The 16,753-nt window shown below is 40.0% G+C and overlaps 2 protein-coding genes across 4 annotated transcripts; both read left to right on the plus strand.

The window, feature by feature from the left end:
* The first annotated feature begins 507 nt into the window (after positions 1-507).
* LOC124125753 (DNA replication complex GINS protein PSF3-like) lies at positions 508-5,159 on the plus strand. 2 transcript variants are annotated; one of them, XM_046489120.2, is made up of 4 exons: positions 508-670; positions 1,139-1,245; positions 1,637-1,911; positions 3,441-5,159. In XM_046489120.2, the coding sequence occupies exons 2-4, from the start codon at positions 1,155-1,157 to the stop codon at positions 3,672-3,674; spliced, it is 600 nt and encodes a 199-aa protein (XP_046345076.1). In that variant the 5' UTR covers positions 508-670; positions 1,139-1,154; the 3' UTR covers positions 3,675-5,159. The 2 variants fall into 2 exon arrangements, with proteins under 2 accessions (XP_046345076.1, XP_048255011.1); XM_048399054.1 differs by lacking the exon at positions 508-670 and having other exon boundaries at positions 1,080-1,245.
* Positions 5,160-11,300: 6,141 nt separating this feature from the next.
* LOC124124227 lies at positions 11,301-16,227 on the plus strand. Of its 2 annotated transcripts, none has more exons than XM_048399057.1 (3): positions 11,301-11,378; positions 11,966-12,262; positions 13,550-16,227. In XM_048399057.1, exons 2-3 carry the CDS (start codon positions 11,971-11,973, stop codon positions 15,010-15,012), a joined length of 1,755 nt encoding a protein of 584 aa, XP_048255014.1. In that variant the 5' UTR covers positions 11,301-11,378; positions 11,966-11,970; the 3' UTR covers positions 15,013-16,227. The 2 variants fall into 2 exon arrangements, with proteins under 2 accessions (XP_048255014.1, XP_048255013.1); XM_048399056.1 differs by having other exon boundaries at positions 11,316-11,403.
* Positions 16,228-16,753: the final 526 nt, after the last annotated feature.

Consider the following 16,753-nt stretch of genomic DNA (forward strand, 5'->3'; position numbering starts at 1 on the left):
TCAATTAACAAATCAAAACCAATTATATCAACTGAATTTGGAGATAATAATGACCATATCAACTTGCGAGTTTTAAGGTGTTATCTATTAATATTGATAATCAAAGCGGTAGAGGATTCTCTTTACTTCAGTTATTATTCTTGGGGAGTGTTCGTAAGAGACAAATATTAAAAAGTAAAATCCCCAATTATACGGTCGTTTTCAAGAGAGAAAACAGAAGTTTCACGCATTGTACCTTTGTAAGTACTCTAAGCTCTGACAAATTAATCAAGATCTATTTTTAATAATAATTTGTGTATGTGACTAGAGATACGTTCTTTGGTTTCAATCCAGCTGGTACCACACTGGTTCGTCTGAACAGAGACATGGGCCGTTATGGCCTAATCGGTTGGTCTTGTTTGGGCACTGGTCCGTTTCCACTGGCACCCGACAATCTGCGCGCGACCTCAGTCAGTGCGGTGACCAAGGTTAACGGAGTTGCTTCCCCTTGATGCAGGCAGGAAAAAAACATCTCGCTTGATATCAGGACAAAGCAGGAGTAGCCTCACAGCATTTGGCAGTTACATTGCACTACTCTAACTCTAAACTTCTGAATATCACTTCAAGAACTATTCGATACGACCGTAGAATTCAAAACGGCAGTACGCAGTGTCGTCATAACACCAGAAAAGTAACGAGTAACTTCTGTAGGGTCCGTGTGCGACTACATTTAACATTACACACATAGCAACTTACCTAAAACGCCGTTCGGCCTTGTGAAGAAGTTTTTCGTCCTCTGCAAACCAAATCCCAAACGGTACCTCCAGTGGAATATGTGGTGAAAACCGAAACACTTTGAAGCAATACGCTATCAACAAGCACACGTGTTTTACTTCCGGAAATGTCGCCGGGGAGTAATCATTGTTATATATTAATTCCTTACGTCAAGTGGATAAGATGTAATCTTGCGTTCAAATTAACAAGACATATCGCCATGCACAATATGTAACAGTCTAAATAACTAACTTGTTTTATATATTTAAGTAAATTTGAGCATTTGTCCCTGTGTAGAAATTATTACAACACAAAACAAGGATAGCTCAGTTCGTCCTTGACATTGGCGGATCTGGCGCATTATTTGGATTTTCTTTCTGTGCAGATGCGATAAGATCGGAATGGCGGAGGGTAACTATTTCTCCCTGGACGATATATTGGCAACGCAGGAGAAAATGCCCTGTAAACTTGTAATGCCTATTTACCGTTTAGGTAAGTATACTTTTAATCGTACCGTGAACAAATGTTTACCTGGTATTCGGAAACTCACGGGTGTGTTTGTGTTCAAGTTTCAATGATTCACGGATATTGTTATCATGATTATTGATTAATTATTGTGTTCATGTTGAAGGGTCATAGGGACATTAATGCATTTAATATGCGGGGCACGGAACAGCTACTGATATAGGCCTTATAATCGACAGAGATGAAAGCACTATTATAGGCCTATTTGACTGCCAGACCGCCATTTACTGATGGTTCAGTATGTTCATTAAGAAACTTTGCTAGACTTGAGCCAGGGAGCCAGTTGTAGTAGAAGACACTGATTGTTCTGTCATTCATTTAGTAATAGTTACCATGGTTACATGTTTTTTCGTTGCAGGGTATTTAGATCCAAGCTCTGAAGGCGATAATCTTCCAGCTGACACAAAAATGGAACTTCCATTTTGGATGGCAAGAGCACTGTGTAGTCGTAAGCGCCACATTGTTAGCGTGGAAATGCCCAAACAATATCGTGAAGGTTATCGAGAGATCTTGTCTGCAGATGCCAGTGTTGTGGACCTACACAAGTTGGGACCATTCTTCTACAGCTTTGGTTCACAACTCCTAAACTTCGAGCATCCAGAGGGAACTGATATTGCCAAGTGTTTATTGAAGGTGAGATATTATACATGTGAGGGTCTGTGTATATTATCATTATTATAATGACAGAAAATACTAGAAGTGAGAAATCATTTATAAACATGATTAATATTATGGTTAAACCGTTTTCATTTGGCATTAGTACATGTGGAATAAAATGTAGCGGCGATAGAATGTCCAAGTCCTGTAATGGGATTCAAACCACAGACATGATATATGAGGTCTGATGCCTTGTCCACATGACCTAAGAGATCAACCTTATTAGCAAGCTGATGACAAGGTAAGGATGTATTTTGTGGGATGACTCCACGCCCTACTACACATGAATGAGTGAGTGAAGCAAATATATATCCTGTAATGTACAAGTAATGAAGTGTAGAGCAGGCCAACTTGCATGACTTGTTGTTTACGTCATGAAAAGTTCCTAGCAGTCGTACTCTGGTGACACAATCAGCCAGGTCATACATTAAATCCTCCCCATGTGACAGGGAGCTCATGACAAACATGGGAAGTTGGGGACCTAGCCTGTGCCTGATTGAAGGACCGAAAATAGCCTTGATTGTGAATTATAGACAAAAAATGATTCTTCTTTAAAACAATAAAATTATTCATGCAAGAAAACATTGAAATAGGGAACATCACCATACATGTAATATTTCTCCTGCTGACATGGTAAACAAGGTAAATGGACAAAATGTAATAAATATGATAAAAGCTGTTAGCATAGTTTCCACAAAAGTACTTATGAGTCATTGCACACAATCTGTGCTATAAAATTTATGTTTTATAAAGAAAATGTTTACAGCCCTCATACTCATGATGATTCTTCCAAGGATATCACATTCCGAATGAAAAACTATTTGGACCCTTGTCCAACTGGACATGCTGGAGAATTTATCTTATTTTTATTAGAAACAAGGATTACATTTTCAATCATGATACTTGCTCCAGTCTGTACTGAGGCACTTAAACATGTTTGAGACTTCATTCTGACAAGTTAAATAACAGATTTTTTTTGATGACTGATAAGATTTGTATGTTTTAATTATTAACAAATTGATTATAACCATTGATTGATTGTGTAATGCCTTTCACTTCTCGAACCCAGTGAGACCATGGTCTCATGGTAGAGCGTCCGTCCGGAGAGTGGAATGTCGGGAGATCGATACCTGGCTGTGTCATACCTAAAGACGTTAAAAGATGGTACTTGTTTTTACCCTGTCTGGTGTCTGGCATTGATAGTCTAAAACAAGGACTGGTTGACTCGGAGTCAGTATACTGTGCATGAGTGGGGTATTCATGTTAAACTGTGTCATGGTATTTCAGTGGACTAGCACTATAAATCAACATCAGTCCGGACTAGTACAAGCCACACACACGTGCATGCTTGTTGCTATATAAGGGCAATAATCTAGGACGTGATGTTCAACCCCATTTCACCTCACCTCACTTCAAAACCAGTGAAGAGAAGCCTTTGATAACCATAATAAATGCAATTTGAAATTGCCTGTATTGGTTTTGTAATTTTCATTATGTTTTTTCAGACTTTCCAGTCTCGATTTCGTAAAATAATGGATTCTTCCCAGAATGCCTTGAACGAAGACAATTCTCAATTGACCGAGCGACTGGACGAGACAGAGAAAGTTTTGTTTTGTGCTGGGCAGAAGGGACTGAATGATTTCCTCAGATGGGAGAAGAGAGAAACGGAGAAACTGGTTACATCGGCCATGGTTCAAAATCACCGAAAGAGGAAGCGAGCTATCATGGAGAGATCCTAACATGAGATCAATATGAGAATCTCAGATGCCCAGAACTTGTCTCCATCCTGCCCTGTGTCACTGATGGTGGCACAATATAGCCAGGAAATCTTTTGAAAAGGCTTGTCATCACCAAAGTGATAAATGTCTTGTTTACTGTCAAACACTGTTCCCTGTGTCACGTCTATAGTGGCTATGGGTTAAAACAATACAGCAAGGTTACAATACATCATGTACAGGGGCGGTCGGGTAGCCTAGTGGTTAAAGCGTTCGCTCGTCACGCAGAAGACCCGGGTTCGATTCCCGACATGGGTACAATGTGTGAAGCCCATTTCTGGTGTCCCCAGCCATGATATTGCTGGAACATTGCAAAAAGTTGCGTAAAACCATACTCACTCACTCACCCACAGCACAATTGTATCCTAGCACCCATTAGGTCTTTTTTCTCCTGGAGGGTCACATATATACAGTCCATAATGAGTGATGAAGAAACATTACATGTGTCGATACCATGAACGACTTCCAGCTGGCGACCCGTGAAGAATTTGACTTCAGCAACCTATGCTTGTCGTAAGAGGCGATTAACGGGATCGGTGGTCAGGCTTGCCAACTTGGTTGATGCATCGTATCCCAACTGTGCAAATCAATGCTTGTGATGTCGATCACTGGAGTGTATAGTCCAGACTTGATTTCTACAGACTGGTCCAGGCAGGCCACAAAGTTTAAATTTTTACCAAGTAGCCATATGGCAACAAGTATTTTTTTCCAGGTAGCCAGTGGTAAAATTGAGAAGTCAAGCCAATAGTGTAGGTGGCCAAAAGCATTTGAAATTGGCTTTGATCAAATACTATTATTGTATATTATTGGAAACTGTACTTGGGTTTTGTTATTTGTGACTCGAACAATGATCCAATTTATGTTAGTAGATCATATACATTGTTGGTATATCCTTGCTTATCCAATAAACTATCAACGAAAATAAAATACGAATTACATTAATTTTTATGTATTTCGGTTCATTGTTGACTTTGGGAGGAATTATTTGCAAGTACAATTAGTAGCAGACATGTTCATTTTTGTGTCTAAATATGTGTAGAAATAGAATTTAGTCGCCACAAGATATTTTTCAAGGTAGTCATTTGGCTACCTCTGAATTTTAGACAGTAGACAAATTGAAATTTAGGTTGCATTGGCGACAGTTTAAGTCGCAACTTTGAGGCCTGGCAGACTCGATTATTTACAGACCGCAGTCATATAGCTGGAATATTGATGAGTGTGGTGTAAATTAACAAACAAACAAAACATCCAGCTGGTGACCTGTAAGATAGGATCAGTGGTAATGTTACCTAGCAAGTAACCAGGTGAGCTACCTGGTTAACACCCGTATACGACTCTCACAAGTAGAACTGTTGAAGTGGCGATCCCTATTTATGGAGGGTACATGTGTAAGCTAATAACCCTCGAATTGTATTTACTTGTTGAAAATATGCAATTATTAATAAATATTGAAACTTATTCCATTTTGTATATGTTTTTATTGTTCTTTTTCACATTTACAAGTGTAGGCATATTGTTTATCTCAGAAATATACTTGCAGAAAAAAGTACCCGTGTTTCATATAAAGTAATGTAAATATTATATTATTGAAAATAATAACATAATATTTGGTCATTCATTGACCAAATTTATACTTGGTATCCGGGAACATAGCTTCATGCTCTGAAAAAGGGGTGGTGTAACAACTCAATGAACAATGTCAATGTCAGGTGTGACCACCGTTAGTGGTAATACAGGCGAGTCAGTGTCGGTGCATTGAGGACACCAGATGATTGAAAACAGCCTGGTGGATGTTCCAAAGGTCAAGATTGGCCCAAAATGAGCTACCTATGGTGGTGCACTGAGCTGGCTGGTTTTGGTCCTGTCGTTGGCGTCGTTACATCCTATCCCATACTTGTTCCCTGGGGGAGGGGTCTTGAGAAACAGCTGGTCATTGCAGTACAGCAATGTTATGCTGCCTCAAAAAGTCTGTTAGAACATGTGAAACGTGGGCAGGCAATATCCTTCTGCAACATGACGTGACGTACCTGCATTTGCACAAGAGGTACATCATGATCTTGAACTATGTCGTACTGGTAGCTTACACCTTTCAAATTACCATTAACAATGATGACGTGTTCTCCCATGAGTTGTGATGCCACCCCATACCATTACAATTCCACAGTCTAACTTATGACGTTAAGTAATAAGCGTCGCTAAAACGTTCTCCTGGGCGCTAAAACGTTCTTGCACAACGAAGAACATATCCCTGCAGTATTGATCGGTGTCAACTAGATGTGTCACACCTCTGGATGGCTTTTGGAACTGGCAAACAATTCAGATGTTTAGCTGTTCATGTCCAGCTTTAAATGCAGTTATAAGCTGTGACCAGGCATCTTTTTTTTGTGTGGAGAAGGAAAAAGAAGTATGGGATGTGTATGGTGAAGCAACAGAGTTGTTCATGTCGATTGATGTACCAACTGATGTGGTGAACATAATGAAAGTCATTGAGCATAATGTTGTCTGAATGTTTGAAAGGGCCAGTATCTTTTTGTTTGTTTGTTTGTTGTTTAACACCGCAGTCAGCAATATTCCAGCTATATGACGGCGGACCAACTGATCAGGATGTGGTGAACATAATGAAAGTCATTGAGCATAATGTTGTCTGAATGTTTGAAAGGGCCAGTATCTGTTTGTTTGTTGTTTAGCACCGCACTCCGCAATATTCCAGCTATATGATGGCGGACCAACTGATCAGGATGTGGTAAACATAATGAGAGTCATTGAGTATTATGTTGTCTGTATGTATGAAAGGGACAGTATCTGTTTGTTTGTTGTTTAACGCCGCACTCAGCAATATTCCAACTATATGACGGCGGTCTGTATATAATCGAGTCTGGACCAGACAATCCAGTGATTGACACCATGATTTTTCGATCCACGCAATTGGGATACGATGACAGGCCTGTATTTGTACAGGAGTAGATGAGGCACGGAGGGAATTATTCACTAAGGAAGGTAGATCCACTGATTCCATTCCTCCTACATCAGCTGCTTTGTACCAACATGTCAAAGAGCTGCATTTCAAGCTGGCCACTGATGGGAGTGAGTCTAGAGACCTCCCTCCGCCACCAGAGTCAGGATGAGCAAGATCAGTATCAGGAGCCTTTGTGGGCTACTCTACCACAAGCTTCTAAGTCATGCCAAGAGCTTCTGAGATGTAGTTGTAAGCCTCAGAAGGGGAACAGAGCAAGGTGTGAAAGGCACAGTTGATTTGTACACCACTTTACAAATGTGGATGCAACTTTGATCCAATTTAATAGTCATGAGCCAATCAAAACATTAGCCATGTACAGGAAATTTCAATGAATACAAATGTTTTTTTAAATATTCTGTTGTTGGCAATATGAGTATAAATATTGGTATAGTTAATTGGCTTTACTGAATTAAGACGTGTTGGGATGCTGATGTGGAAGACTACAGGTGAAACGGGCATGAAAACCCTGCAGGGTTTTTTTTGTCCTAGGTCCTTCTGACAAACTTGATAGGAGTCTGACCTCTAGGTGGGTGGCAGTGGTCTGAGACATATTTAAGGAAGTCTCCAACAGTGGAACATTTCCATGGGCATATCCTGATGATACATCTCCAGTGTATGGTCTGGCCTCTGGTTCGATTCTTAGAGTAAGTGAACCCATCAAGGAATACATGTGGGGTTCCTCTCTGAGACTCTATGTACTCAACCCTCCGTATACCAGTCATGGTGGTGATACCTCACTGACTGTTGTTGCATTAAGTGTTTAAGAGGTCGCCTTCTGTCTGAGCAATTTCGGCTGACCTGTCTCTCTTTGGGACTCATGTGTGTAAGTTGGGTACACATATCTATTGTGAGTTTGGTATTCACATAATTTCTGTTTTTGTATTGATATGATTTCTATTTTCTTATATTTATATAATTTCCTTTTTATCCTTGGCTGTTCTGTTTATATACGTTCGAGTAGCTGTCCATCGCTCAGAAATAGAGCTAGTTTGGCCTTCACTATTGCATCTCTTGGCTTTAGGAGATCTATGACAGACAGCGGATCTGACTGCAATTCTTGTTTTAACCTAGCCCGATAATAAATAAGAAGTGTCACCTTTGGGAGTATTTAAAGTCCAGGGAGGGTGTAACCCTTTATATTGACTTTCTGGAGGCTGAATGTCATCACAATTGTGACTTCGGATCAGTTTACGTACTAATATTCCAGATGATTTTAGTGAGGGATTTTCTCGAGCTAGGGCTTCATCTCGAGTGTGTTTGTCTTGCCATATCTTTTTAACCAAAGGGTGTGATGTTCGTCCCCAGAACGATAATATTGCCTCAGTATAATATCTTCTTAGTTTCAATGGGAGTTCCCCCGTTTCTTCTTTTAGTGCTTCTAGTGAGGCGCCTGTGGCCAGCAGTAGGGCTTTGTATTGTATTCTGTCTAGGCGCCTCAAGACAGTATTTGATGCTGAGTGAAAGGGCCTCACAACCATAGTCAATTTTTTATCTGATAAGTGATTTGTAGAGGTCCAGCTTATTGTCCCTCGATGTGCCCCAAGACGTGCCTGAAATTGCAATACGTTCAGGTCTTTTTCACATCTGTTTTCCACATATTCTATATGTTTGCACCAAGTGAGGTGTTGAGGTGTCACCCTAAGAAATATTGCGGATTTTTCAAATTTGATTGGTTTGCCTTTTATGGAGACACGGGGTATCATAGCATCTTTCCCCCGGCGTTTGAATAGAACTCCAACAGTTTTTTTACTTGAAAGGGCGAATCTCCATTTATTGCACCATGGATCTACTCCATCCACGGCTGACTGGAGTTTTTACTGATTTGTGAAATATCTCTGTGCTTTACCCATATTGCTCCGTCATCAGCGAATTTAGAAGTTTGGGTTGGAGAGTGACATGATCAAAACATCATTGATCAAGATCTTAAACAGGGTTGGGCTGATAATGCTGCTTTGTGGCGTGCCATTGTCCAGTGCCATAGGATCAGATCGATTGTTCCCTATTTTAACTGATAGCTATGAAGTTTGCCATGTTCCCTTCTGCTCCATTTTGTGAGGAGTCTGTCATGCCATTCCATATTGAAGGCTTTGCTGAAGTCCAGAAATACTGCGGCTGGGTATTGTCTGTTTTATTGAGCATTTGTATTTCATTTTCCAGTCTTAGAATATTATCTTGACACGAGTGTCCCTCCCGGAAGCCACTTTGGTCAGGTTTGATGTGTTTGCCAGTTTCAAGGTGATGCATGAGCCTTTTCGTAACCATGGCTTCCAAAGCTTAGCACATGTTTGAGGTGAATGAGATCGGTCGATAAGAGTTTGGGAGGGCTTCGTCTTTCCCTTGCTTTAGAAGCGAGATAACTACAGCATGTTTCCATGCTTTTGGGAGTTCTCCTTTGGACCATATCGTGTTACACAACTTAGTGAGTAAGCTTTTGGTTTGATCAGGTAGGTTTTTCAATATCTCGTAACTGGTTGTGTCAAGATCAAGTGCTGTGCCTTTTCTATGTTGTATCGCATCATCAAACTCCACTCCATCAACACTCACAGTAAATGGTATATTGTATACCAGATGCTTGCTATGCATCTGTTTTGATATCTTAAGCATAAGCATTTTTTCCTGTTTGAATTATTTGCTGCAATTTGTGTTGCTGCTGACAGATGAGAAGTGCTCGGCTAGAATGGCTTTAGTGAGGGATTTTTTCGAGCTAGGGCTTCATCTGGATTGTTTTTGTCTTGCCATATCTTTTTAACCAAAGGGTTTGATGTTCATCCCCAGAACGATAATATTGCCTTAGTATAATATCTTCTTAGTTTCAATGGGAGTTCCCCCGTTTCTACTTTTAGTGCTTCTAATGAGGTGCTTGTTGCTGCGCCTGTGGCCAGCATTACGGCTTTGTATTGTATTCTGTCTGTCAGACAGTATTTGATGCTGAGTGAAAGGCCTCACAACCATAGTCAATTTTTGATCTGATAAGTGATTTGTAGAGGTCCAGCTTAGTGTCCCTCGATGAGCCCCAAGATGTGCCTGACATTGCAACACGTTCAGGTCTTTTTCACATCTGTTTTCCACCTATTCTATATGTTTGCGCCAAGTGAGGTGTTGATCAAGGAACACTCCAAGAAATATTGCGGATTTTTCAAATTTGATTGGTTTGCCTTTTATGGAGATACGGGGTATCATAGCATCTTTCCCCTGGCGTTTGAATAGAACTCCAACAGTTTTTTTACTTGAAAGGGTGAATCTCCATTTATTGCACCATGGATCTACTCCATCCACGGCTGAACAATTTCTTTTCTCTTCTATTTCTTCCTTAGTATGTTCCCATGAAAACAGCATGTTTAATTTTGTAAATACCTTTGACCGAGACTGAGCAAAGACCGTAGAGTTTCTGGACAAATGGGTTTCCAGAATTAAAATGGGACGTGTTGTTAGTATTTCATTTTAAACACTTTACATAAGCTGACAATGTGCGATCACAACTAAGAAGTTGACTATATATTTCACAGGGATGTATATAAAAAGACAGATCTAGCCTAAAGGGTAAGATGTGATACAATGTTTGAATTTCTTATCAATATGGAAGGTTTTGTCGCTTTTATGAAATGCTTCTGGGACAAAATTAATGTTTGCCAATTCATATTGTATTTGATCAACGATACAGGGGATTGATAGGAAATAAACAGAATGTCTTGGGTATCGAAAGGCAATGAATGCTACCATACAGAACAGCAGAAAGACAGCGTGGCCTAACAGCATTACATAAAGATAAAACATATTTTCCTAGATAATTTGAATGTCAAGGAGGCAATTTCTCTCCTTTATACTATACTGGTTATACATTTCTTGTTCTAATTTCTGATCAAAAGTCCGTCTAATATTCCAGAGCGTCTTCGTTTAGTGGTAGTGCGTCCGCGCAGAGAACGAAAGGTCCGTGGTTCTATCCCCAGTCTAATATTTCAGAGCGTCTTCGTGGTCTAGTGGTAGAGCGTCCCCGCAGCGAGCGAAAAGCCCGAGGTTCGATTCCCAGTCGCGCCATACAAAAAGACGTTGAAATATGCAACTTATTGTTACGCTACCTGGCGCTCGGCAGTAAGTGGCTAAAACAAGGACTGTTGGCTCCGAATCAGTATGCTGTGTCTGAGTTGGGTATTCATGTTATACTGTAGCATGGTATCTCAATGGGCATAAGACCGGCATTAGTCAGGACTAGTAAAAGCAACCATACACACGTGCATGCACGTCGCTATAAAGTGCAATAATAATAATCAATAATCAATAATCTTCGAAGCGATGTAATCACAATTATACCTCACCTCATCTCTAATATGTTCAAACCTAAAACATACATGTCCTATATAATATAATAGCTGGGAGTTGCACCCAACACGTCAGCTTAAAATACTTTGTTTGCGAGCACGTTTTACAAATATTAGCAAATGTATGTTGGTAACTAATTATATTATACGAAACCTTGACTTATTGACGGTCTGTATGAATATCCTTTCTTTATTTCAAATGTCACACGTGTGTGTCGAGGATACGAAGTGCACAACACAGTATTTCCAGTGATAACGAAGTCCAAAGTCCAACAAGGTTATATCAAGCCTTGTGAACACTGTCCCTTGACTCGTTACCCAATCTCACTGCATCAGGTAGGTCTGACTTGTCTGTCACCAGGTATGTGTGAACCTCAGTAGTACAGTGTGCGAGTAACATCACAATTGTTCATCTAACGATACAGTCATCTCCAGACAGATTCTTATAAACTAATTAAATGTAACACTTCAAAGATCTACATTCACTATTTCCTCCAATCGACCACTTTACTTTAATACTGAGATCAATCCCGAGGTATGTGTATGTATATATCACGTGTGTCTGTTACAGTTATTACTGACATGATTCCTGACAAATGCTTCTGTAACCAATATGGGAAAATTCTTCTATATAACCATATAATTGTAGGGTCTGATAAATTAGTCCGAAATTAACGACTCCTACTTTCGATATGCTAATGAGTGGGTGTCGCCGCAAAACTTGGTCACGGGAACGGATATTAGTTCACAGGCGAATGTGTGAGCACAACAGAGGTTTTTATTGTTTCTCATTTATAGACGGGACAGAAGATAGATACCACAACTACAGTCGGCCTTAGTGTCGCTGTCACGTGTTTAAGAGTGTTAAGCTGCGATTGAGGGTAAGAAGTGCATTTTTCCACAGGCTGGTACATATTTTGTAGGTAAGATGGCGACCTCCCAGAAGTTAACAGAACACTTTCTGACATGCACGATATGTACAGAGGTGTTTGACAAGCCCTGTACACTTGCATGTAATCACACCTTCTGTCGGAAATGTGTCATCACCTACACCCAAACCAGACCAGAAGCCATCAGTGCCAAGTCTCTCCTGTGTCCATTCTGCAGGAAGATGACGAAAGTGTCTGCCCCTGAGAGACCAGTGGAGGAATGGGCAGATGACTTCAAACCTAGCTTTGTCATCCAGGGACTTTTGGACTCATTTGGCCCCGAATCTAAAGGTGAGCGTTTGTGGCTTTTACGGAAATACGTGTTGTTTCTAAGCTGGTGGATTTGAGCAGATATTTTGCATTGTTTCTGTGGATACCGATAATTCAGAACTTATAATTCAAACTTTCTAAGATTTTTTTCTTGTCTTTGGCTGTTGAAAATTTTGTATTTGCTCAATATCTTCTCTATTTTAATACTTGATTCAAAATAGGCAGGTATCGTTGACCCATGAACAATGTTTTTTTCATAATTCCGTATGTATGAATGCGCATCAGACTGTAACGAACTGGAACAAATATGTCTTGGAGAAGGCGGATGTTTGGTTCAGAAAATCGGTGGTATCTTTTATGTTGCTCCTGACATGTTCAGTTATTGGTTTTAGCACTTTATCCATAAGGTCACTGATTCTGTGTTTGGGACATTTGGGTCCCGCAATTATTGGCCGTAATTTTAAATCATTTACGGGGTGTATTTTGACATAAGCAGAATTCAATGTTTGACATTTTTCTTGTATCTGTGCGCTCTTATGAACTTTAGGGAGGCCATAAAAATTTAATAAATATCCCCTTCGTTTTTAGTCAGACACTGAGAATGTGCACATACTAATGTTCTAAGAGTTAGTAAATCAGGTTTCTCCGAACTGTCTGAAAGCTTTCTGTAACAAGATTCATATTTTAAAATATCTATTAAGAGTTCTTGGTAATAATTACTGTCCATAATTATTAAAGCGCCTCCCTTATCAGCTTCTTTAATAACAATTGAATCGTTGTTTGAATATCTGTTTAGAACTGCTCATTCATTTTTTGTAATGTTTGATTTACCTCATTGAGGGTTTACAGTGAAGGGTAAATCTTTGAGGCGGTTATGAACTTTGTCCATAGGAGTAGGGGTGAACTTCATACCTTTAAATAATACAGAAATCTCCTCCTTTGTTTACATATATATCGTCCAAAACTGGCTCCCACTGTAGATACTGCTTGGATGAGATGAAGTGATATCTATATTATAGATTTCGCTGCAATGAAATTGCGTCTCAATGCTTTTCAGACCATTCTGATATCATTGGTTACCTTGAAGTCACAATCGAATGACATCACTAATGGCTCTGCTACTGAAGCTGTCAGTGCTTTCTAAGACAATGCTTATTACTGTCTACAAATTAAAAAAGTTGGAAGAATGATGTTTGATGATAAATAAAATCTCACCCTTTTGTCTTTTGATATCAAATATATCAACACTCGTTAATACTTCACTTCTATCAACGTGTGTATCACTACGTGAATAAATCATTACTTCAGATACGATCAACTGCAGCTTTTGTAAGGAGGAAGGGGAGACAACTCCAGCTACATCTTGGTGTTCTGTCTGTGACGACGCACTCTGTGAACTGTGTATGTGGGTGCACAAACTAATTCCACTTTTCCGTCATCGTGGCGCATTTGACCTGTCTCCATATATGAAGGTTAAGGTTAGGAAAAAGGTCATGTGTAAAGTTCACAAGGATGAAAATGTCAAATACATTTGTAAAGATTGTAAAACAGCTGTTTGTCAAACATGCTGCACCAACCATCACAGGAAATGTGACTTGGTTGTTGAAATTGAGTCAGAGATTACTGCAATGAAAACCGAGTTGAAAGAGAATAAAGAGGATTTGTTGAAGAAACACGACGAGATGAAAACACATGTTGGTAAACAGGACACCATTAACGTGCTGGACCTGAAGGCTACACCTGTGTTACAAGACGCCATTAACGTGCTGGACCTGAAGGCTACTCCTGTGTTACAGGACACCATTAACGTGCTGGACCTGAAGGCTACTCCTGTGTTACAGGACACCATTAACGCGCTGGACCTGAAGGCTACTCCTGTGTTACAGGGCAACATTAACGTGCTGGACCTGAAGGCCACTCCTGTGTTACAGGGCAACATTAACGTGCTGGACCTGAAGGCTACTCCTGCGTTACAGGGCACCATTAACACCAGAGTAGCAGGATATGCAGATATATCAAACCCCAGTGATATGACGGTGTTAGTGGTGAATGGTACAGACACAGTGGTAGTCACAGACTATAGCAACAACAGTGTGAAGTCCTTCTACACCAGGAATAAGAAGCAAAGTCACAGCAGGCTCAGTGTGGGTGGTCGTCCGTATGGTATAACAAAGTTGAAGGACAACCAGGTGGCTGTCACTGTGCCGGGTGCCAGTCATATTGTAACAGTACAAGTCAACCCTGACCTGGTGCTGTTGTCAACCATTATAACCAGCAAACGGTACTACAGTATAACGTCTCTGACACCATCAACACTAGCAGCAGGTTCTGACTCCCCTCCCTGTGTTGATATCCTTGATATGGCGGGACACGTGCTGAGGTCAATTTTTCCAGGCCAACCTAGTAGATACATCTTGAAGTATCCCTTCTTCCTCTGTACCACGAGGACAGGAAACATCCTGGTGTCTGACTGGGGATCCAAGTGTGTCGTGTGTCTGACTCCCGAGGGAGATGTGGTGTTCACCTACAACACTACAGGAGACACAGAGATGGAGTATCCACATGGTATCACAAGCACCAGCACAGGCGACATCCTGGTGACAGACATCAATCTACACAGAGTCATCCATCTGACTGAGTCAGGACAGTTTGTAAGAAACATACTGACATCACAGGATGGCGTCCAGAGTCCACGTGGAGTGTGTGTTGGTGGGCGTGGCCGCATGTACGTGTGTACATGGGATGCAGTGAGGGTATTTACATTGAAGTGAATGAACATGTCGCAATCCTCCTTTCAATCAACTGTAGTCAGTGTGAGTTGAGGATTTATGTTTTAGATATGTGTAATTGTGTATTTACCTTTAAGCACATTTCACTGTGTTTTAGTAAAATCACATTATATATAAGTGTTTAATCACTCATCTGTCCTTTGCTATTCAAATGTGATGAATGAAGGTTTAATAGGACACGGTCTGTAAGTGTACACATTTTGTAATCTCAATAGCAAGACACGGCTGTACATGTACTGCTTTAATTGTTCAGATCTCATTTTATATCACCAACTTTGAATGTATGTAGCTTTGATAGAAGATCATTATATCGAATACCAGATCCTCCGCATGGTGTGTTTTTCATGTTTCATGTAACGGAGCTATTCCTTCTGTGTTATAAATGGTAGTGTTGTGAGCTATGTCGGTGTAGGTTGAATATTTACATGACAGTAATCCTTGCTTGCTATGCTAAGGACACTAAGCAGCACTGTTTTGTTACAGATTTACACACGGGGCATCGTTTTGCTATCTATTCCTGATTTTATGTCAATAATTCATTTAATGATATCCCAAAATGAATTATTGTAATTCATAATGCCTGAGTATTATGGATCTATTTGTGATATCTGATATATCTGTGTAATATTTACATGACAGCCAGACTTCCTTGCTATGCGGAAAAAGTTTTGTTACAGCTTTATAGACATTCTTCCGACCACAATGATCCGGGCGACAGTTGCACTGCTGTGTCACTGTGACCTGCAAAGGAGGCCCGCGAGAGTCTGGCGTTTCTGAATTCTAAATTCGACAGGCTGATCATGTGACATGCGGTACGAAAACCGCCAAACCAGTCAAAGTGAAAAGCCAGTATTTTGCACTCGTTGTGACCAACCGATCACAAATGTAGTCACTTAACAAAAAACAACTAATGCATTAGCAACCCACACTTAAGCATTAGCAACCCCGATATACACCAACAAACCACACTAATGCATTAACAAAAAATAACTAACGTATAGGCAACACACATTTATGCATTAGCAACCCACACTAATACATTAATAATCCACATGAATACATTATCAACCCATACGTATGCATTAGCAACCCACACTAATACATCAACAAACCACACTAATGCATTAACAAAAAAAAACACTTATGCATGAGCAACCCACACTAATGCATTAACAAAACACACTCACTCATCACCAACCCACACTAATACATCACCAACCCACACTAATACATCAACAAACCACACTAATGCATTAACAAAAAAAACACTTATGCATTAGCAACCCGCACTTATGCATTAGCAACCCACACTAATACATCAACAAACCACACTAATGCATCAGCAACCCACACTAATACATTCATAAGCCACATTTATTCATTGGCAACCCACACTTATGCATTAGCAACCCACATTAATGCATCAGCAGCCTGATCTGACATGACGAGGAATCCCCGGGTAGTGACGTCACATTCAAGAAGAACACGTGTTCTCGTGACATCACTGATGTTCAGTGGTCCATTCATATGTAAATTTACTGCTGTTTTACCCTTTTAGCTAAATGGAATCTAATCTAAACTGCTTATTCTCTTCCACTGACAATTTACATATATTTAAACATCAATTGTTTAGTTACTTTAATTGGTGTTATAGTTCTAAAATCACTATAATTAACCAATAATTATTGTGGATATATTTCAATAATACGTTTCGTATTTTTCT

This window comes from Haliotis rufescens, unplaced genomic scaffold (assembly GCF_023055435.1).
Source record: "Haliotis rufescens isolate VD_foot unplaced genomic scaffold, xgHalRufe1.0.p SCAF_19, whole genome shotgun sequence".
In the NCBI taxonomy this organism is placed as follows: domain Eukaryota; kingdom Metazoa; phylum Mollusca; class Gastropoda; order Lepetellida; family Haliotidae; genus Haliotis; species Haliotis rufescens.

Excerpts from the sequence above, each read along its gene's own strand:
- LOC124124227 (XM_048399057.1), top strand. The coding sequence starts at position 11,971 with ATGGCGACCTCCCAGAAGTTAACAGAACACTTTCTGACATGCACGATA. Across the intron at positions 12,263-13,549 it reads ATTTGGCCCCGAATCTAAAG|ATACGATCAACTGCAGCTTT; the intron begins GTGAGCGTTTGT and ends TCATTACTTCAG.
- LOC124125753 (XM_046489120.2), top strand. The coding sequence starts at position 1,155 with ATGGCGGAGGGTAACTATTTCTCCCTGGACGATATATTGGCAACGCAG. Across the intron at positions 1,246-1,636 it reads AATGCCTATTTACCGTTTAG|GGTATTTAGATCCAAGCTCT; the intron begins GTAAGTATACTT and ends TTTTCGTTGCAG. Across the intron at positions 1,912-3,440 it reads TTGCCAAGTGTTTATTGAAG|ACTTTCCAGTCTCGATTTCG; the intron begins GTGAGATATTAT and ends ATGTTTTTTCAG.